This window comes from Mixophyes fleayi, chromosome 1 (genome assembly GCF_038048845.1).
Source record: "Mixophyes fleayi isolate aMixFle1 chromosome 1, aMixFle1.hap1, whole genome shotgun sequence".
NCBI classification, from domain to species: Eukaryota; Metazoa; Chordata; class Amphibia; order Anura; family Limnodynastidae; genus Mixophyes; species Mixophyes fleayi.
This window is the reverse complement of record NC_134402.1, coordinates 321,441,000-321,463,244: the sequence shown is the minus strand read 5'-3', so window position 1 is coordinate 321,463,244 and position 22,245 is coordinate 321,441,000. Positions and strand designations below refer to the sequence as shown.

The window sequence follows — 22,245 nt, the reverse complement described above, 5'->3', positions numbered from 1 at the left end:
TTTTGTCATTTACAGTTGCCCCATCCTGCGGAGGAGGAAGCAGTGGTGGTGTACTTGGATGCTGCAAGGGCCTTTGACTCTGTGGAGTGGAGGTACCTGTGGGCGGTGCTTTTGAAATTTGGGTTTGGACCGTTTTTTATTCAGTGGATTAGACTATTGTATTCTTGTCCTACAGCTAGAGTCTGTGTAAATGGTTTTGTGTCCCGCCAGTTTGTTATGGGCAGGGGTACCAGACAGGGATGTCCCCTGTCCCCTGCTCTGTTTGCCCTTGCCATAGAGCCATTGGCATGTGTGGTAAGAATGCAGTCAGATATTACTGGTTTAAGGATGGGTTGCAGGACGGACAAGATTGCCCTTTATGCAGATGATATGCTGCTTTTTTTGTCATATCCTAATAAATCGTTGCCAAAAATACTCCATGTGGTTTCGGTGTTCGGTAGATACTCTGGACTTTTGATTAACTGGGATAAATCTAGTGTAACTCCGATTAGGAGAACCTGCCCTATGGGCCAAGTTCTGCAGACTTCTCTTAAATGGACTCCGGTATTTAAATATCTTGGTATCTGGATTTCTAGTGATATGGGTCAATATATTCAGCGTAATGTCCAGCCTCAGATTGATTACCTTAGGAGCCGAGTTGGGGTGTGGAAGCAGCTGCCATTGTCGGTCACAGGTAGAATTAATCTGGTCAAAATGATAGTTCAACCAAAGTTTCTGTATGTTTTGCAGCAGTCGCCGGTCTATATCCCCCATAGTACATTCCGTTACATAGAACGTCTTATGGCTTCTTTGATATGGGCAGGCAGGAGGGCAAAAGTTAAACTCACTACCTTATATCGTTCTCGAGGATCGGGGGGCTTGGCTTTGCCGAATCTACGGCTTTATTATTTTGCCACCCAGTTAGCACATATTGAAGTTTGGTTTAGGTCAAGGCTGGGTCTAGACTTGCATGATTTTTTGGTTTCTGAGACAGGATCTAGTCATACACGTGTGCAGTTTCTTCTGGCCGGAAGAAAAGTTGGGAGGGACCCCCCTTTATTAACACAGGCCATAAAGGTTTGGAGATTGTCATCCCAGATTGGAGGTGGAATGGATCTGGATCCATGCACTCCACTGTGGGACAATTTGGATTTTGGAGAGCTGACTAAGATGGAGGGGGCTGGAGCTTGGCGAAACTACAATATAACACACATTGGACAATTGTATGAGAATGGTATATTATATTCATTTGAGCAACTTCAGACACTACATGAACTACCTAGGGGTTACTTTTATAGATATTTGCAATTAAGACATGCTCTGGCCTCGCAGTTTCGGGAAGCTACTCCGAGCTTTAACGCAGATTCCTTAAGGGTGCAACTGTCAAGGTTGGGCCAGAGGCGGCAAATCTCCTTTATGTATTCAATTTTGGTGGAAGGATCTGGCGAAGGGGGCTTGCCGGAGCTGCGATGCAGGTGGGAGGTAGATCTGGGGCGTTTCAGTGATAAGGCATGGGGTATGGTGTTATGTAGCCCAAAGGAGGTCACCGCATCAGTTAGATTTCGCCAAGTTCAATTTTTTCTGCTACACAGAGCATATCTCACCCCTCTTCGGCTTTCTAAGTTCAGTGGCGGCCAGAAAGTGTTGTGTCCCAAATGTAGGAGCGAGGAGGGGGGCTTCTGGCATATGCTCTGGGAATGTCCGCTGGTTTCATCCTTTTGGGGAAAGGTGGAGGTCTGTATTAAAAGATTGGAGGTGGGAGTGAATGCCCTGACTCCAAGGCTCTGTATATTCGGTTTAGGCCTGAACAAAAAAACTCGTAGACTCATTAGATTGCTTATCAATACGTTACTCATGCTGGCAAAGGTAGTGATAGCTAGGAAATGGATGGCACCAGAAGGTCCGACATTGAATACCTGGATTGACCTTGTTAACGATACAGTCGGGCATGAAAGGTTCATGTATACCAGCAGGAATTTGGTGGATAAGTATGAAAGAATATGGTATAGATGGAGGATATCCCCGTATGTCACGGAGGGATTGAGAGAAGTGGAACTCTCCTGATTGAAGCTTGGGGCAGACATCCAGCCGCCTATTATGTTATTAAGATCAACGATTGTATCTTGTATTGCCAAAGCTGTACCATTATTTCACTATATCTTGGAAAAATTTATATATCTTTACTTGGAAATGCGAATGTCAATGTTTTTTTGCTTTTTCTAACTGCATGGTGTACATATACTTGACAATACTTGTATCACTGTATGGGGTATAGTTGGGGGGATAACCTGCTGTGTTGGGTTTTTTCTTGTTGTTTAAAGGAAAAAATGCAATAAAATTTTACCTGATTTAAAAAAAAAAAAGTAGCAGTGAAGAAAAGAGAGCATGCATTTGTTGGTTGATTGGTCTGTGTATCTCTACAGCATCTGAGAAATGGACCTAATGATAAATAAAAAAAAACTCTTTTCTCTTTCAGCAGCTGCGGGACACATTGGTGGTATGTTCCAAAATGGGCCTCACAGGAGGTGTGGGGTGTGGAGGCAAAGCTTTTAAATTAACACCACCTGTGGGACTTGCATACCACCACATACCACAGAATAGGCCCACCTTATTGCTGTCGACCAAATCCCTTCTTAAGCATGGTCGTAATAATGTGGCCGTTAAGTCCATTTAGCTTAAGAATTGTGGCTTCAAGAGCTCTGCTTTTAAAGCAAGTTTTGTCAAGTCTTCTTGTAAGAAGAGGTCATGAGACAAAAGTTCCAGACAAAGAGGGAGACACTGAGGTTGATTGAAATATCAGCTATATTTGCATATTAGAACTTTATGGGGCAATTAGGGGTTACAAACAAACAAAGCCTGCATCCTTTTCCAGTCTGACCTTCTGTAGGATCCGAGTGATCCGCAGGGTTGAGGAAACACGACAGACGAATTGGAATGACAACCGAAGCATGAGAACGTTGATGACACAGGCACATGGATTTGCATTGATGGAAGAAAGCCATCCACCTTTCCTGTAGACAGGTGTCTATAACTAACTAACTAACTGCCACACATGAATCGAGAATGGTCTCTGGGACATCCACCACTGTGAACTTACCATCCTTTGAGATAGAAAAATGGGACTATCTTGATGCCAAAGAGACCTGTACAAAATGCTTTTAGAATGGAGTGCATGTGGAGCTGTACTTATGGCACCCTTTCCAGGTTCAAGTCTAAAGTTTCCAACTCCCTCATGTAGTGTGAGGGCTAGTCAGAAGTGTAGATATGAGCTCCTGGAATGAGCAAACCTTGTCCTGAGATGAGGAGCTCATTCTTAAGTACCGAAACAGAGGCCAAGTTACACCATGGAAGCTGCCAGGGTCAGCAATAATATGGGCCAGTTTATAACCCAGTTATACGACTCCAGCAGTTGAATTGTACACGGGAGATAATGACTAGCTTATTTAATATATTGGGCCTCAAACATGATCTTATCCGAATACACGATTATGATGATCCAGAGTGAAAGGAGCTGTTGCAGCAGAAGTTTTCTTGTTTGGGTTTATTTTGAGGAAAGATTATCTTCTTTGCTTTCGGCTTTAAGAAAGGCTTCACAGAAAAAGGTAGGTAAGACAGCAAATGTTAGTAAGTATTGAACTGGCTGAGGATCTGGCTACCAACATGGCAAAATCAAGGCCTGTGTCATTCAATGTAATAAAGATATTAGAGAAAAGCTGCATCAACTCTGCCCAAGGTCTGCCATTTTGCAACCTGTCCAAGAATTATTCCACCCAAGTGAACGTCACTTTGGCGACTCAAGCAGTGGCAAAAAATGACGCAAGTGACATAACAGAGGTGAAAAATAAGCTCTTTACAGTACTTTCTAATGTCTTGTCTGAAGGATCATTGATGGATGCCACATTCTCAAAGCCTTCACATGGTGCTGCTAGCTCATTCCTGCTTTATGTCCTGTTGGTCCTGTTTTCTGGTTTATTTCCCATTGCACCAGGTCTAATATTTTGCTTTAAGGCCTGCTGAGCTTATCCATGGCCCCAGAACATATTTAAGAAGAGTTTTGGCAGCATGTGAAGCTCGTCGGGTCATAAATCGTTCAGCAAGACTGAACTTGATCTTGTTCTTTGCCCAGAGCAGCCAACTTCTACATCACGTAACCTTCTTCACACAATGCAGAGAGATCACGCAGTGCCAGCTGTACATCTGAGTTCAGAGAAGCAGGATGTCTGCACCATATAATCTCCCTCATTCCTCCGCAGGAAAGAGCTGCTTGTTTCACTAAAAGAAGGAATTTAGGCAGGCAATGTTATGCATCAGTGTGCTCCAAAGTTGTTGTTTATTTTTTGTTTCCACAGACATTCTCTATTACAGGACTCATTAAAAGAACAATTGCAGCAGGTTGACGGATGGAAACATCCCAGCAGAACTGTGTCGTGCCTGTACCACTCCTTTATTTAACTGGAAAATCTGCTTATCCAGAAGTCACAGTGGACGGTCAGATTTGTATCTTATAGCTTGTAACGCTTATTTATCAAATATTAATATGGCTGCTGATGTTATCACAGATTGGTGCCGTCCCTTGAAGAAATGTATTGCTTTAACTTATTATTGAGATTAAGGATAGTGCTGCCCTTGAGGGTATCAAGTTGCCCATCATTGGTCTAAAAGACGTGGGAGGAGCTTTGACTACCTGTAATGGAATGTGGAGGTAAAAATTACTTTTTTAACAGAGCCACAGTGGAATGCCAGGGTAGCACTGATCAATGTATCTTACCTCCATAGGTTATATCAGAAAATACACATTTTGGGGTTCATTGGCCTTTAACATGAAACGATTGTGCAAACTGTGTTTTGTACGGGCCCAGAATTTTATATGCAATTTCTTTTATTAACTATACATTAGATCCTAAATGTATTATGAAGCTATTGCGCTTTTGATCTCTATATAGGTTAAGGTACTTTTATGGAGCAATAAAAATGCTCACTGTTTTCCCTACAAGACATGGACCACTCATGTATAAAGTGTAGTGTCTGTACAGTTTTAGTCACCTGGAGCACTACAAGGCACATGACATGGCATTCATGGGCAGCACCAGCTCTCCTAGCTCAAGATGAGCCCATGTACCTTAAGAGTACATCTATGAAATGCTGACTTTTAGATGGTTGGGCAAAGGAGCGGCAGAGGGAATTTCAGGCCCCATGCAAGTCAGCACTATCCCTGGTTTGGACACACAATGACAAAAGTAAAAGAGAATGTAGACTTAGTCTCACCTGAATCTCCTCCTCATACATTTTCATGCTCAAATCACTCTTAGTTTGAGATCTTCGGCCCACGAACCGTACAGAAGCCGCCTGAAACACAAAATTGAAGGGTGATTGACAAAATGGACAGAGAAAACAAAAGGAACTTTAAGTCAGAACCATTACATGAGAAAATACACAGTTAGATTATTCTCAACATGATTATTATCAACACAGCAATCTGTGGGACATAAACTGATCATTGGAGTACTGTTACCTGAATATCATGATTAACAAAACTTCCCATGGAATAGGCATTGTTTGTGTTATACCTAGAAAATGGAAGCTATATACTGGTCACACATCTCTTTTGGATGGTAATTTAAAAACAATGTCCCCTTTAGCGCTGTGCATTGAAAAACAGAACATTGCAATGAATTCAGCTGAATGACCCACCTGGTTGGATTGTAAATGAGACAGCAATTTCCGAAGTTGACATTTCTCATCACTGCTTTGTGCATGCCTGAGGATCAGTGTCAGTTCTTCTCTGTTCACCTCTTCCTCACAAGTTATTCCTTTCTCATCTAAAGAGCAAGTAAATACCATTACTACTGTCCCACAACTAGACGCTGAAATAAATAGAAATTAGAGTACAAACTATATGGTCACTATTTCATTTGCACTGCATCAACATAGTATCACTTGCTCTCACTGTTTTCAATCTGCTTTTACTAAACCTGCAGGGAAGACACACCAACTGCCTGCCATGCATTTTGCTTCTAACTCGAATATCTAAACATACCAACAAAGGATCCTCCAATGAAACAAACTGCTAATGTCTGTTCTTTCAGTCAGTGTATATTTGCTTGGTGTCCACCTGAAGCAATTTCACCACTTACTTTCTGCATCTTTGTTTTTTCTGCTGTAATTCATTCGGAACACAAAGGCATCCAATATGCAAGCAACTATGATGGTAATTACAACCTGTGAATATATCAAAGAATGAGCTGCTTTCATTTACTATTTAAACATTTTTAAGGGGAAAGCACATTTACAGCACAAGAACAACATGCAAACCCCTGTAAAACTTACAATAAGATGCTTTTAGGCATACAACACACAGGGCAGCAGACCGACGATGAGATATTTTACAGAGAACCAGAGACAGGACAAAGCAACAAGTGATCTCATGTAGTATATACTCACCATGGTGACAATGTAAAACACCATGAAGTAAAGTCGGGCCCAGTGCGAGGTTTGGGAGGTGACTCCTTCCTGTATAAATGCATTTTATACCAATTAAGAACTGTGTGGCATAAATTTAATCTGTTACTACCACATCTCAAATGCCATTCCAAGAACTTAACAGTATAGGGTAGTACTGCAGCCGTAAAAATAGTTGACAAACAAAATAGTATCCAATCTTAAGCCTACTGTCAATATGCCAAGTGAATGCGTCAGATTCTCCAACAATGTAAACCAAGATAAGACACTTACCATAATGATGTACCAGTTATTCACCACTTGCAGCTCAAATAAGGTCACTACAAAAGAGTGTGAAAGAATAAGTACCATTTATTGAAGGTTCAGTCAAGACTGAAAAGTCAAAAGAAGGGATTTTTTTCACTTACCATAAATACATTTTCTTAGAGGCTCATAACATCAGTGCAGACAACTGTAAAGTCTGTTTTTTCACCAATACTAAAGCTTTAACCAGACTCCATACTCTTAAATCTAGACAGCCGTGCTTACAGGAAATTGCTTTTAGTGTCAAAAAGCAAAGTCAGTAAAAATTGAGCCATAGAAAAGACAGAACAAGTCGGAAACAGGCGGTTCATACTGCACTGACATTATGGACCCCTAAGAAAAGGATTTTATGGTAAGTGAAATTATCCATTATCTTGGAACATCCTTATGAGTTGACAAGGATAAAACCTGCTTACGTTAATGAACTGGAAATGGCCTGCAAAAAAACATAAAATGAACACAGCAATATGAACATTGTAAGATTTAGTGAATGTGTGGAGAGATGACAACAGTGAGGCCTAATGGATATGCTCCACTGACTGACATCGTAGTGAAAAGAGCTGGAGACACAGGAAAAACACGAGTTAAGTGAGCTCACATACAAAATGGAATTTGCAATTCATAATTGCTGTACCAAACTTAATAGAGGTGAACACACACTACCTGCCAATTCTTGGATGCAGGATGCCCTCTATAAGATGCACTATAACTTAGTAGGAATGAATCCGACAAACCAGACAGTCGGACACAACATACAGTAGCAGAAAGTCTGTACTGGGTCTAACTTTTTTTTTTTTTTTATAGCAATCATTCCTGTTTGTTTTATGGATAGGGAAAATGAAGTAACTAAAATTGCTTTATTAATGTAGAAGGTTTTAACTTGGGTAAAAGTTGGGGAATAGAGAGAAAAAAAACCAGGAAAATAGAAGGCACCACATTCTCTTGAACAGAAAAGACAACATGTCATACAAAAGAAAAAAAACAGAGAATCAAGGGTAGGTGCCCGGTGTCCCCTAATGAACTTAGAGAAACAGATTTTAAATAGGTCTAACAAATCCTATTAGGGAACAATGGGGATATCCCAAAGCCGCAATTACGGGTGGGAACACTCATAAGAAACGGCAAAGTACCTTTCTCCCAAAACATGCATCCACTGAAGCAAAAAACTCATTAAACCTGTAAAACAGAGTGGGAATAGGTAAACTAAATGTAACCGCCACGGAACGGACATGACGTCTACCGAGACAGCCAGAGGATCTCTACCACAGGAGCAGAATAGTTAGATTTTGTGGTTCTATCAAGACACTATCATGTTGACGTCCGGTTGACCCAGTCTGTCTACCAACTGGCGAAACACCTCTGGATGTAGGGATCATTCGCCAGGATGCAGAGTCGGTCTGCTGAGAAAATCGGCTTCCCAATTGTGTTCTCCTTGGATGAAAATTGTCATGACAGCCTGAAGGGGAGATACTGCCCACCAAAAGATCCTGTGCGTCTCTTACATGCCTAAAGGACTGTTGGTGCTGCCCTAGTGATTGAAGTATGGCTGCGCCGTGGCATTGTCTGACTGTATCTACACTGCCTTTCCCTGCAGCAAATGCTGCGTGCTGATCAGAGTGCTGAAGACTCCTCGCAGTTCCAATACATTGATTGTAAATTTGAAACCTTTTGTAATAAAGGTCTAATCCCAGATCGAGTATGGACTACCTATGCAGAGAAAGGAGCAACTGATGCACTCGAGGAGAAAGACAGAACACTTGACCGGATAGATTCAGGTGGGATCTGTTTCTCTTCGAAAGGAGTTCTACCTGGAACTTCCATGCATGTGACTGAGCAAACTGGATCAGCTCAAAACTCGATACCATCTTCCTTAGAACCCTCATGCAGAAGTGTACAGAGGTCTGTTTTACAGCTAACAGAGATCTTACCATCTTCTATAAAGCCCAAATTTTGTCCAGAGACAAGAACACCTGCAATTGCTGGTTGTGGAATAGAAATCCCATTGTACTTCTTGTAGCCGAGGATCCAACCGTGGAATTCTATAGACTGGGTCATTACATGGATATGGGACAAGAGTACCTCCAGGGACTCCGCATTTAGAAGATCGCCCAAGTAAGGGATGATCATAATCCCCTTGGATCACAAAAGAGCCACCAGAGCAGTAGCTAGACCAAAATTAAGTGCCTGTAATTTGGCATGATCCGACGGAACCCGCAAATCTGAGGAGGGACCGATGACCCTCCCAGATGGGAAGCCACATGGAAGAGAAGCCCCTGGGAGGATAACTTAGCAGATCAGTCATGTACCTCCAGTCGATAATTCCCCGTACCCAGACATCCATGGTAGACTGAAACCACTGATCACTGAATAGAAAACGGGCTCCTACCACGGCAAACCATAGCGGGACAGAATGCCCATCACACTGACTGCATGTCTGCTGACTTAGCAGCCTGACACTGAGCAGGCCAGGCCCGACGTCCATGCCACCCTGGGGGCGGTGACTGACCTCTGGGGGACTGACTTATGGTGTACTGACCTGCCTGAAGATCGAAAGGACCGGAACCTGGACATCTTCGGTGTTGGAGCATTGACAGGAAGAAAAGTACTTTTACCTCCTGTTGCTTGACTGATTATGGTGTCAAGCTGAGGCCCAAACAAAACACCCCCAGAAAGGGAATGGTTTCATTAGCCTTTTTAGCATCAACATCAGCCTCCCAGGACTTAATCCAGAGTCTGACAAGCAGAGACTGCAGAGGCAGAGACAGCTTTGTTAACCCATGCCGAAACCAAAAGGTGACTGTACGGATGTACCACCTCCACAAAAATGGACTTAAAAACACCCTCAACCTTACGGGCTGCACCATCTTTAAGAAGTGCTGTTTTGGGAAGAAGGATTACAGTGACATTAGCCAGCCTTGCAACTGGAGTGTCCACTTGTGGAGGCGCCTCCCATTTTGCGACAATCTCAAGAGGAAAGGGATAACAAGACTGAAGCAGATGGGACACCTGGAACTTACGATCCGCTGTAAACCAAACCCAACAAATCTTCCAATTGGGAAGGAGAGAGGGGAAAGCCAAATGATTATTTGCCCAATGAGTAAAGAGAGATGGCTCGGCAGTCTAAGGGACTACCGCCTCTGGAAGCTCCAGTACCTGGCGCACAGTCCGTATAAAATCTTCTACACGCCGGCGGTCAGAAGGAACTTCCTGCATAAAAGAAGAATTCCCCACGTCAGAATCAACCGCCACTTTGCCCCCCTCTTGGGAAGAACAGTCAGAACCTGACTCCTTTCCCTGCAGGGGCACCGCCACCGCCTGCGTTTACGAAAGGAAGATGGCGTACCGGATCACAACATGTTCTCTAAAGAGTTGGCAACTTTATGATGTAGTTCACCTGTGCTGTTTTGTAACTCCAAGGCCTTAACCCATAAGGATTTCGCCCATCTGACTTGTTACACACAGCTGTGAAAAAACACGTTGAGAAAGACAAGCAGCATACAATAAACGCACTGAAAGTGAGTCTGATATACAGCCGAAGTACCCCAACAGTCTAAGGGACAAACCACTGAGAATAAAACACTCCACAACTTGTTACCTGACAAGACCAGGAACAGTGAAGGGAGAAGCTGGAGCACCAAAATGGCTGCCTATTCTGGTGTTTGCACATAAGGAGTGAGAGACCACCAGGGAAGTGCAGTGAGAGGGAAGAAATACCTTCCCCCAGGGTCCACAATTAAATTGACAGCTGTCCAGCAGTACAACCCCCTCCACCAATCCAGTGCCTAATAGGGGCTTACACCGTCATCCCCCTAAGTATGTTAGAGGCAGCGTCTAATAAGAGACAGCCACCCAGGGATCCCACTGTGCGTTCTATCCCCCCCCCCCGTCCCCCGTCTCCCAGCACTGCTGCCTTCCTCCTCCTGCAGAGTGAAGCAGCGGCTGCTCGGCTCCCTAGAGATGTGGTCGGCTCCCTAGAGATGTCCAGCGATGGAAGTGTGGGAACGAAAGTGGAGGTACCTTCAAGGCACCTGCAATCCCCTGCTACACGCAGCACACAGCCGTCCGTGCTGTGTGTGGTCATTCAGGCGGGAACCACTAGCTGTAATGTGACAGGAAGTAGAAGTCTCGATTCCAAATTAAAATGTGAAATTAAATAAAAGTGAAAAGGGCTGCAGAGCAGTCCTAAAACAGCCCGATTCACCGGGCACTAAATGTAAATGTTTGGAATGCAGTACAGCCCTGTCATTATGAAAAATAAGGAATGACGACCTGCTCCAATTCAGATACTCTTCTTACTTGGACGTTCACATTCTTACTGGAAAGCAAGGAGTTGTGAATCAACTGAATCTAAAGCCTCAAACGGCAGTTGCTGCAGTGCCGAAAGGAATAAATTTAGGTCCCATGGAGTGATCAGTAAAACATAAGGCGGTAGGATGTGTAGAACGTCTGAATTTCCAGAATAATACCCAGTTTCTTTTGAAAGCAGACTAACAGACCCAAAGCCTGGACCTTAAGTGAAGCTAGTCTAAAGCCGCTGTCCAGACCATTCTGCAAGAAGGACAAGAGGCCAAGTCGCCAAGTTAAAGAAAGTAGTATTCACACCTTTACCTTTGCATCAAGGAATGTAAGCTTTCCACACTTTGTGGTAGTTTTTCACAGAGACTGACTTTCTGGCTCTTATCATGGTTTGAATGACCTCCTTCAAAAAGACCCTACCCCCGAAGGATCATGGCTTTAATGGCCACGCCATTAAAGCCAGCCAAGCTAAGTAATTGGTGGTAAAAGGAGCCCTGACTTAGACTATGTTCTTTTCTTAAAGAGAGCCTTTGCGATGGTTCCATCGCTATGCTTAAAACATTGGCATACCACAGTCTTTTCATTCAATCTGGTGCCAATAGAAATATTGCAACAGCATCGCTCTTGCACTTCTTTTGTACCTTTCAGGAGAAAGGTAAATCAGACTATAATTCGATTGGACCATCATGACGCTCACCAAGAATGCCTGCGGATCCATGGATCTCATGCAGTACTGGACCACCTTGAGGATCAGCCGAGAGGCCATCATATCGACCTCCAGCTAACCCCACTTCTCTATAATCAGATGTAAGACCTTGGGGTGGAAAGACCACTCCCTGGCATGAATGGCATGCCTGCTGAGGAAGTTGGCTTCCGAATTTTCCACTCCACTGGAAATCACTGGAACATACCCATCCGCCCAGCACATATTCCTGCCAGTCTCCACTAGGGGCTTTTTAGTGACCCTGATGATTTATGTATGCCACAGCCATAGCATTGTCCGACTGGATGCGAATAGCCCTGTCTCTAAAGGAGAGAATGAGCTCGGAACAGAGCGCTGAACAATGCTCTGGGATTAAGAGCAGTTATGGGGAGATTCGCCACCTCCTGGGTCCCTCTAGTTTAAGATTCCGAGTCACTCGTTCCCACCAAAGAAGGCTGCATCCAGATGGAGAAGAGATGAGTCTTGTTGAGATTTTCTTTCATTAGCCACTGAAAAAGCAACTGATGGCTTGTGGAGACACACTATAGAATTATGTCACCAAAACCTGGACCTGGACCATCTGGCTAGCAATTCGCTCTACAAAGTCCTTCAGTAAAGGAGTGTAAACTGAACTACTTCAAAAGAGGATACTATTTTTCCATATGAGCATCATGTAAAGGAGAACAGATACCTGCTTGAGTGTCAAAAGAGATTTAATCTGCCTTTGCACTGAATTCTGTTAAAAATAATCTCTGACTTCTTGTGTCAAAGAGGAGACCCAGAATCATGTGCTTAGCTGGAATGAGGTTCAACCTTTGATAGTTTATCACCCAGCCATGGGATTCCAGTGTCTCTGTTGTTATCCACTAAAGGGTCAGAAGAAAAGCTGCAGATCCCGCCTTAGCAGAAGGTGAACCAAGTATGGTACAATAATATCTTGAACCTGGCCGCCCACCGATGAGTACTTAGGGATTTCAGGTTCAAGATGGGCCGAAATGTTCAAGTAAATACCTAACACTCCTTGCTCTTTCAGGTTGGGACAATCACTCCCAAGGAAGGTAGGGACTGGATGGCCTCCTCTAGAGCCAACCTCCTGGTCCAGTCTCTCAGAAGAGTTGTGAAGAAAAAACACCTGGGAGTAGGTTCCAAGACATAACCTCTTTCTAAGATGCCTTTGACCCACATGTCTGAAGAGAATTTGATACATTGGTCCCAAAAGTGGGTGGGTAACAAACTGCCATTGGGTTTGCTTTTCAGCAGTTTTTTGTGCTGGACAGTTTCCTGATAAAGCCTGCGTACACCTTTGGTGAACCTCACACAAGGCAAAGGAATTGCCCCTTGAGAATGATCCTCTCGTTTATACAGATAAATAAAAGTTTAGAAATCTTAGATCTGGGAGTATTCACTGGGAGGAAACAGCTCTTTCCTCCATGGCCTGAGAAATATTATGTCCTATTTTGGACCAAAAAGATACTCCCTTCAATGGGTAAATATCCAAGAGTCCTCTTGGACTAAACGTCTGCCTCCCAGGATCTTAACTAGAGTGTGCTCCTGGCTGCCACAACCAAGGTTGTGATCCTGGACTGAATAAGACCATAATCAAGTATCACATCACCCAAATTTTTTGATACTTCCCTCATGTTGTCCAAGTACAATAATTCTGATCTTGGCCTACCAGATTATAAACCTTCACTAATCTGCTCAACCCACTTCTTTATCAAAGGGGCAGAATAGGCTTTAGAGATTCACCTGTTGTGATAAAAATGAATTTTAAAATTAATACACATTTCCTATCCATGTTGTCCTTTAAAGAAACAGAATTTGGAATCGGAATTGTGGTGGGTTTGGATAGACGTGCAGTGGAAAACATCCACCTTGGGTAGTGTCGAAGTCAGCAATTTGGATAAAGTCATTTCAATTGATATCGAGCAAACTTGTTTGTCCTTGTCTGAAATTATGCGTAGAGCACGCTACGGCGTGGAAGGGCGCATCCAGCCGCAACACGTGGCAATAACAGTTTTTACACTTTAGTATACATTCGCACCAACACACACATTTGTAAATAGTACACATTAATCGTAGTTGCAACACATAGTTATTTATGTCGAAATATAGTAGTGTTTATGTGTAATATTATAAGTTATATGCATACTAGTGATACATATGGTTCAGGTTAAAAGAAATGTGTCATGTCTAATATCATAGTAATCCCCTTTACATCAGCAGCTGTTCGGTGCATTCAGCGAAGAGATCGCACATTGCATACTCTAGTTATTGATGTCAGGGAATAAACCTTTAATATGATTATTAACTGTCAAATGCTAATAGACTGATTGTAATTGGAGTGTGGCGGGAAGAACAGAGCAGTTTGACGGGAAGAACAGAGCTCATCCCCTGGAGAGACCCCCACCTTTGGATTCCTTAGATTGAATCAGCCTATGATGTGTAACCCCCTGGACCCTCCAGATGCCTGGACCAATAGAAGCAAGCTATACCACCTGCATTGTTTCACTGTATCTCTGTTTGCATATAAGCAGTAGCTCTCATGTAGTGTTCAGTCACCTTGACCACAGACTTCAGGACTGAATGACTGTACACTGGATCCAGAGCGCCTGCGATAAGTAACGGCTGTACTTATTATTATTTCGCTTTAATATATTCTGCTACTTTTTGAGAATAAATATTTGTGCGTTGGAAACACAAACCGAGATTCGACAATCGTTATTGGATAGTGACAAAACACTCATAACAGTAGAATCTCCTATTTTCTAGTATCCTCCTCACGGAGAGGGTAGTTAACATGAAAACTTGGAGGAACCTAAAATTTCCTGTCAGGCTTAAGCCAGGCTTCTCCAAAAAGCTCAGTTAATTAGGAAAAGATAGGAAAATGAAGTATGGGTCTCTTTTTCCTCTTGCATCAAGAGAACCACCGATTCCTCACGGTTCTGAAAATTAAAGGCCTGTCGGACAGCTAACACTAATTCATCGACTCCCTGTATTTTAGCAGAATCATCCACAGGCCCATGGCACTTGCACAGCTTCTGAGCTGATGAAGATTCAAGTAATCTCTCCAGTGGAGAAAACACTTTAATCCATTTTTCCAGACTTCTAGCCCAAGGTGGTTCCTGGGCCAGTGCTTCTGGAAACCCCTGAAAAAACACCTCCTGTAGTCCCTAAGGTGAGAAAAAAAACAGGAGGAGGGGTGCAGAGCAAGGCATATCAGCTCCATGATGGATTGACCTAGTAACTTTGCCCACGACAGTACCACCACTTTGTGATTTTCTCACACAGAACACAACTGTAAGTCAAAATAATATATAAATAAGAGAAAATATCTTCTTGCAGCAGTTAGCAGCAAAATGTGCTATACTATATGGTCACTAAATAATAAAAACTGAGTTGCCGTTGGTGCAGAGGTATAGAAGGGGAAAAGCTTTGATTTAGAATAGTTTTCAAGGATTTGAACTAAGTGCCTGCACGAGTCCTCTATACCAAAGTTAGCAGTATACCCCAAATAAAACCAGAAAAATGGATTTAAACGCAAGTACAAAAATCCTTTGGTGTCGCTGGTCCTCTTTAAATGGATATTCAAACTTATTGTTCCAAAATGGGGAAAAAGGAAAAAATGATTTGTCCAGGAAAAGGAGAGGGAGAGAGAGAGAGATAGAGAACATGCTGCTAGCATACCAATCTGCTCTCTGTCCTCCCTCAAAAGTTCTCTGTTCTACGCCAGCCTGTTGCTTGCAAAACTATATGGCACATGTGAATATATCACTTTCCTGCCAGCCTGACACATGATGATGTTTTTTGGATTTCGCTTTACTACATAGGACTAATTGCTGTGGGTACTGGAAATTTGTGGTACTTAATCCTCCAACAAAGTAGGTCTGCTCTGTTGCTTTCACTCCTGGGGGTAAATGTATCAATATGCGGGTTCTTCAACACCCGCGTGTTCAGCCTCTTCCGCGATTAAATTTCAAGCGGCGCTGCATTGTAAAGGGTTAACTTCCCTTTACAATGCAGCGCCGCTTGAAATTTAATCGCGGAAGAGGCTGAACACGCGGGTGTTGAAGAACCCGCATATTGATACATTTACCCCCTGATCTAGATTATATATAAGGCATTTGGACACAAGATATTTTCAGTATTTTTTCTTTTTGTATTTTGAGGACTCTGTTCACTTTGAAAGCTGCTAGAGTCAAATGCTTTATTTCAATGGTTGCCAGCATTTAACATAGTGGCTTTTGCATTATGTAGTAAGCAAAACAAACTAGGTTCCCTGAAAACTCTATTAAACATAAACATAGAGAGTGCCGATTTAAATGCACTTTCCCAGGGAAACCAGTTTTTGTAGCTCACAATCTCGTTCGTTGTGGGGAAAACTTAATAATACTAGAGAACCTGGTGACAGGTCTGCTTTAAAGAGAAATACTGGATGTCCTACATGGACTCAACTGACACATCCATGTATATCGCTCAGGTGTATGTTTTCTGATATTTGGGAAATATTATCGACTGCTTAACAACCCTTTTAGGAGGAATCTTTTTTTAATAATGCAGTGTTGGATGGGCCATTGTCAAATCTGTTTTCCAGTTAATAGATCAAAGCTAATTGACAGTTGATTGTTATGGGTAATAGCATATCTATAATTTATTAGCAGTAAAGCCCATTGTTATATAAATATAAAAGGTCAACAGTCAAACAAGGGATAATGTTTTTAAGGAAAGCAATGCATCTTACAATGGGAACGTTGAATTGAATAATTGATCATCCAATCGCCTCTTCTTACCAAAGCTAAGGAGGATGTTGTCGAAGTTGTTTAGGTAGTAGTAACCCTGTTCAATCTGGGTTTGATTGGCCACAGTATGGTTCAGCAAGCGATAAGACTCGGCGACTGTGCTAGTACTAAGAGAAAATAAAATGTTGTTACACTTGTCCAACCATAAAAAGAGTAACACATAATGATCTCTGGCTATATGCAACACTCCTTAATGCTAGATATGACCTAGTGAATCATTTTTAATACGTATGTAAAATAGTACACATCTGTGTGATTGAAGAGAACTGCTTTTTCTAACTAACTTGCCAGATGACAAAAAAACACTTATGATCTGTGGTGATATGCAGCTTTAAAATATACATATATAAATATAAACAATAGAGCAACATTTATTTAAGAAATGAAATAAGCATATAGAGGACTACAGATACCAACATCAAAGTGATTTGGATCATTTGTACGTTCTGTCATAACTCCAGCATGCACTAGGGTGATTTACTCAGTAGACAAATGGTAAAATACAAAATAGAGAAAGTAGTGGGCCACATCCAGAATGAAGATAGTGTATGGCTAGACCAATCTTTGTGAAAATTTCAATTTGACAAAATAGGATTTTTTTATACTCACAATAAGTCCTTTTCTCTGATTCCATATGGGGAACACGCCTACCATGGATTGCAGGAGGGGAGTTTGGGAGTTGGCACTTAACTTCTTAATTCTAAACATGCTGACATACCCCTCCCCTCTGCAACCTCCCTGTAGCTCCTCAGTGCAATTCTAAAGCCCCAAGTAAGGGGAGAAAAACAACCAAAGACCAAACAGTAGAAGAGCAGAAGGGAGGGAACACAGTCTCCCCCAGATGGAATCAGAGGAAAGGATTTATCGTGAGCATAAATAAAAGCCTATTTTCTCTTTCAACCAATCGGGGGCTCACTGCTACCATGGGGACTTACAAAAGCAGCCCCCTTAAGGGAAGGGCCACTCTGACAACCCAGCCCGTAAAGCACTATGGCCAAAGCTGGCATCTGAAGACGCAAAAACATTGAACTGGTAGAGTTTGGTAAATGTGTGAACCATGGACCAGGTGGCCGCCCTGCATAGCTGTTCTGCCGAGAACCCATTTCACGCTGCCCATGAAGATCCCACTGAATAGGTGGAATGAGCGGTAATGCGACTGGGCACAGGCGGATGTGCACAGATGTAAGCATAATTGATAGTTGAAATAATCCACCTAGTAATGCTCTGCTTGGAAGAGTCTGAACGCCGAATGCGTGAGGTCCGATAAACGTAAATGCGTAATGCCCTGACCACATCCAAATACTCAATCTGACTAGACCCAGAGAGAGTAGAAGGCACTTGGAAAACTGGAACTACAATTTCTTGTTTTAAGTCGAAACCCAAAACTTCTTTTGGCTGAAAAGACGGGATGGTCAGGAGTACCGCCCTATCGTCAAGGAAAATAACGTATGGTTCTCTGCAGTAAAGAGCCCCAAGCTCCGACACTCTACGAGCCGAAGCAATTGTCAACCGAGAGACCACCCGCCACGTCAAAAACTTAAGGTCAGTTGACTGTAAGGGTTCAAAAGGGGGGATTCTTCAGCATGGTAAGCACCAAAGTTAGATCCCATCGGCGAGTTTGCAGTGAATATTTAAAGCGGCAATGGCTTTAAAGGCATTGTTTTGCAAAACAATGGATGATATCTCTGAATAAGAGACCGAAAGAAGAGGATGACTTGCCCTTTGCCGTTTGTTTTGGACAGAGGGGGTCTTCGTGAGTCCCAAAATCTGTTCGGTCTGTCTATGCCCCTAACTAAGGATGTGGACCATGCAGGTTCACGTACAGGGGACCCCTGGAGAGCAAGAGTAGATGAAGGCCCAGCTGTTCCTAAATCTACACTGTCACCGACTGGTTGTGGTAGTACCGCTTTAAGTCGTGCCTCTGCTACACAGGTAGATGGGAGACCTGCAGACAGCGCTGCAATCTCTGCCTGATGGCCGAGTAGCTGTACCAAAGTGCCCACCGACTGTGCCAGAGATATCGCCCAAACCGGTTCTTCCGCTAGATACAGGGTACTACTCTGGCTCTGCGCAGCCTGGGGCCCTACCTCATAGTCTACACAGAGCGTACTTGGGTCCTGCTGTCCACTTGGTAATTTTACCTTGCATTTGGAGCAAGTAAAGTATTTTGCTGTAGGTCCCTTTCCTTTGTCAGTCAATTTTAGAGAAAGAGCAATTAGACAGCACAGAATAGTCTGTATAAAGATACTCATCTTATTTATCTAATCTCTGACTATCAGTCAAAAGATGTATCTCAACTATTCGTGGTGATACATGTATACAAATTTTATGTAATATAACCCAGAAGAATGTGTGATACAGAGATTCAATGTATATGCTGCTATCACAACTGGAACAATACAATATACCTATGCTTTATAACAGAATGTATATTTGTAAAGAAAATATATAGTGGTACTTAGCCCTCCAGACTAGTACAGATCTACAGCAGGAGAGTAGTCTAGTCAGCAGTGAAGTGCAGATGGCTGGGGAGTCTACTGTGCCCCTTCCCGGACACATTTTGCACCCTGGGAGATACCATTTTGTAATCTTCTGTGGGAAGGCGGCTCTTTTATCCTCCAGCTCCTCCCCTCTTTAAAGCCATTGCTCTCTGCCATTATTTCTCTTAGCCCCAGAAATAATGCTGCTTCTATAATATAAGTGCACCATCGGGTCATCCATGCGGCCACTGAATTTTTGTTTATATACTTTTAAACCCCCCCCCCCCCCACCACCATCGTGCTGAATCACGGCACTCTTTACCCAGAGGTAGCACTGGTCATCAGGGACCACCTAGTGTGACAACGGCTTATGAAGCCGCTTGTCACATTGTGAAGATCCGCGCTGTCAGTCAAAGCCTGTCGGCTCTAACCCGATGACAGCTCTTACACTGCCTGCCTTTTTGTATAGTGTGCTGTTATTAATCGCACACAGACATGAGGCAGGCTGTGATACTATATAAATAAAATCAAGAGAATAAGTTAAAGTCTTATTATCTTTTCTAGTCATAGTGAAGAAAGACCAACTCCTTCGGCACTTAATCTACACTGAGTAGCTACAGAGGGAAGGTGTCTCTCCATGTTTACAATTAACAAGTTAACTACCTAAGTGCCAACTCCCACGCTCCCCTCCTACAACCCATGGAAGCCGTGTCCCCCAGACTGGCTGAAAGAGAAACAATATTTTCCTTCTAGCTGTGTTCTTGCTCTCATTAGATTTTAACACAATGCAAATCTTATGTGCAACTGACGAGCTTCAGTAAATCATGGATACATCTGCAATAAACGGCTATGCTCCAACTTCAACGGTTCATCAACGGTTGTCAATAACTGCAAGTCTTCCTCCTCTCTCCACACTGCACAAAGTATCACTGGCTCATCAAAAGGCACAAAGTCAAACTTCTTATGTACAACATTGTGATAACAACCAAAAGTATTTGTTGAGTAGCAAAATACTGCAGATGTATGTTATACTTACTTGCAGCAGTTGGGGTACAAGACCCCTGAGAAGAACTCCATGCCCACAATGGAAAAGGAGTAGTAGAAAATAAGCAGAGTTAGACCCAGGCTGCGGACAGAAAAAAGTACACAGTTCAGTAAAAGGTATAGACACAGGAATAACAGCAGGGTAAACGTGATAAGGAACCAAATGGACACAAAAAAAACCCATAAAAGTATAATGAACACAAAAACAGATTATACTACCTGGCCATCCTAGGGAGTAACTCAAACATGGTGTCTAACACTGTTCTGTAACGCTTCTTCAATTTGAAAAGCCTGGAAGAGATCATAATGAGTGCGTTATGTAATGCACACTAGAGCTAGAAAATGTGAATCACTATTACTGTATCTAAATACTGCACAGTTTTCACCACAGGTGGCTTGTGTTCAGTAACAATGGTTATGTAATGGTGAGGTTAGGTAAGAAATAGTCATTGTGACGCAGAGACAATTATAAGGCTGGAAGAATGCATTAGAGTCTCTGAGATTTTATTAGGGATCTACATGTTATATATGGAATTAACATATATTTTCTACAATCTGACCTGAGCAGCTGCAGAGGTCTCAGCACTACAATGAAATAAAACGGCTTCACGTTAAAGGCCAAGGCCAGGAGTCCCAGCAGTGCCAGCATGGTCACAGAGAAATCAAACCTAAGAGAGAAGAATGGGATATAAACTGCTGGCCCGAGCACACAACAAAACATAACAAGTGAAAGCTTACAATCCAAAGATTATTGTGGAAACTGATCTACCGCAAAGCCACAAAACACACCAAACATCTCTTCTTTACAGACTACATAAGGCTGACAATGTCAGCAAGAACATTAATAATTATATCTGGCTATATCTGTACAACAATGTCCACTCACAGGTTCCATCCTGATGTGAAGTATTTCAGTGGACCCAGACCAGTCACCTTCACGAGCACTTCAGCCACATAAACTAGAACAAAAGACAAAAGCAAACAGAGATTATTAATGGACATGTATAACCATAGTGGTGGGAAACAGGTGCACATGTCTGTTGGAGAATAAGGGTTACATTGAGGAACAGCTGCAGCCTCTATGAAGTCTCTAGATATCGAGAACAACTGTTAGTCCAGCAATAGGGAGCAGTTGTACGCTAGCATTTGTTCAACTGAGTAATTTTTGATTAAATGGTAATGATTTAAATCAATAATGGATAAACATGTACACAAATCTGAACCTGCATGTCACATTGGTGTTCTACTGTGATAGAGACAGCTTAATTTACACAACATAGTAATGGGTAACAGTTTTAGGCTCCATTCCTTCCAATTTCAGACCCAGGGACACCTGACTATTCAACACACACATCACGTATGGATTGCGTCAGCATCACCCCTACATTATTATTTCCCCCATTAGGCTTTGAATTGCCTCTGGTTAACAAAAGAAGACGTATCTCAATGTGACAGGTGCTCTTTAAATTAACGTTGTGGCCATCTCTAATTTAGGAGCTGGTGGTGGGGAAACGCTTTGGAATGAGAGAGACTTACTTGTAAGAAAAACAATGTAGCTCCATGGAACACCTTGAGGAAAGAAGTTGGCACCTAAAAGAGAGGGACCATTCAAGAAAACATAATTGCAAAGATGGATCTGTCTGCGCTGACTGGTATATTAACTGCCTCTGTTTGCTAGCATACAACCTATCTATGTATGTACAGATGAACAAAACCTAATAATATATGCAAACAGGTATGGCGCTTATACTCTATTAGATCTCAAGAGGAACACAAAAAAGGTAGTCTAGAGTCTATAAGTAATATAAGAGTCCCAAAAAAAATGTCTTCAATGTTCATATGTTCTCAACAAAATTTGATCCCAAAGGGAAGGTGTTGTATATCCGGATATTATTTTCCACCAATGTTCATACATATAAATAAGCAGAAAAAGATCGTGTTACTCTGTGTTCACTTATATTCTACTACGATCAAAAAACCTTATAATGCCCGTGTGGTATAAAAGATATTTAATTATCACCATATGTGACCAGAAGTTCCCCGCTGAATAATACACTTACACAGGACGATATCTGTGATTCCAATGATGGAAATGGAGTACACTTGTAGATCTTCAATTAAGTCCACGTAATTCTTTGAGTATAGGCTCAAAAGAAAAATAAAAGTGCTCCAAATGGTGCAT

The 22,245-nt window shown here is 42.4% G+C and overlaps 1 protein-coding gene across 3 annotated transcripts in view; it reads right to left on the bottom strand.

Moving 5' to 3' along the window:
• The window catches only part of TPCN1 (two pore segment channel 1), a 64,455-nt gene that overhangs the window by 4,585 nt on the left and 37,625 nt on the right, over window positions 1-22,245 (bottom strand). For all 3 annotated transcript variants that reach the window (XM_075213804.1, XM_075213813.1, XM_075213822.1), the window contains 11 exons: window positions 21,600-21,653; window positions 20,950-21,022; window positions 20,624-20,731; window positions 20,283-20,354; window positions 20,056-20,145; window positions 16,531-16,646; window positions 6,712-6,758; window positions 6,421-6,489; window positions 6,114-6,198; window positions 5,671-5,798; window positions 5,245-5,325 (listed from right to left, as the gene is read on the bottom strand). In XM_075213804.1, the coding sequence (XP_075069905.1) occupies window positions 5,245-5,325; window positions 5,671-5,798; window positions 6,114-6,198; window positions 6,421-6,489; window positions 6,712-6,758; window positions 16,531-16,646; window positions 20,056-20,145; window positions 20,283-20,354; window positions 20,624-20,731; window positions 20,950-21,022; window positions 21,600-21,653 (923 nt within the window). The remainder of the gene's footprint in view (window positions 1-5,244; window positions 5,326-5,670; window positions 5,799-6,113; window positions 6,199-6,420; window positions 6,490-6,711; window positions 6,759-16,530; window positions 16,647-20,055; window positions 20,146-20,282; window positions 20,355-20,623; window positions 20,732-20,949; window positions 21,023-21,599; window positions 21,654-22,245) is intronic.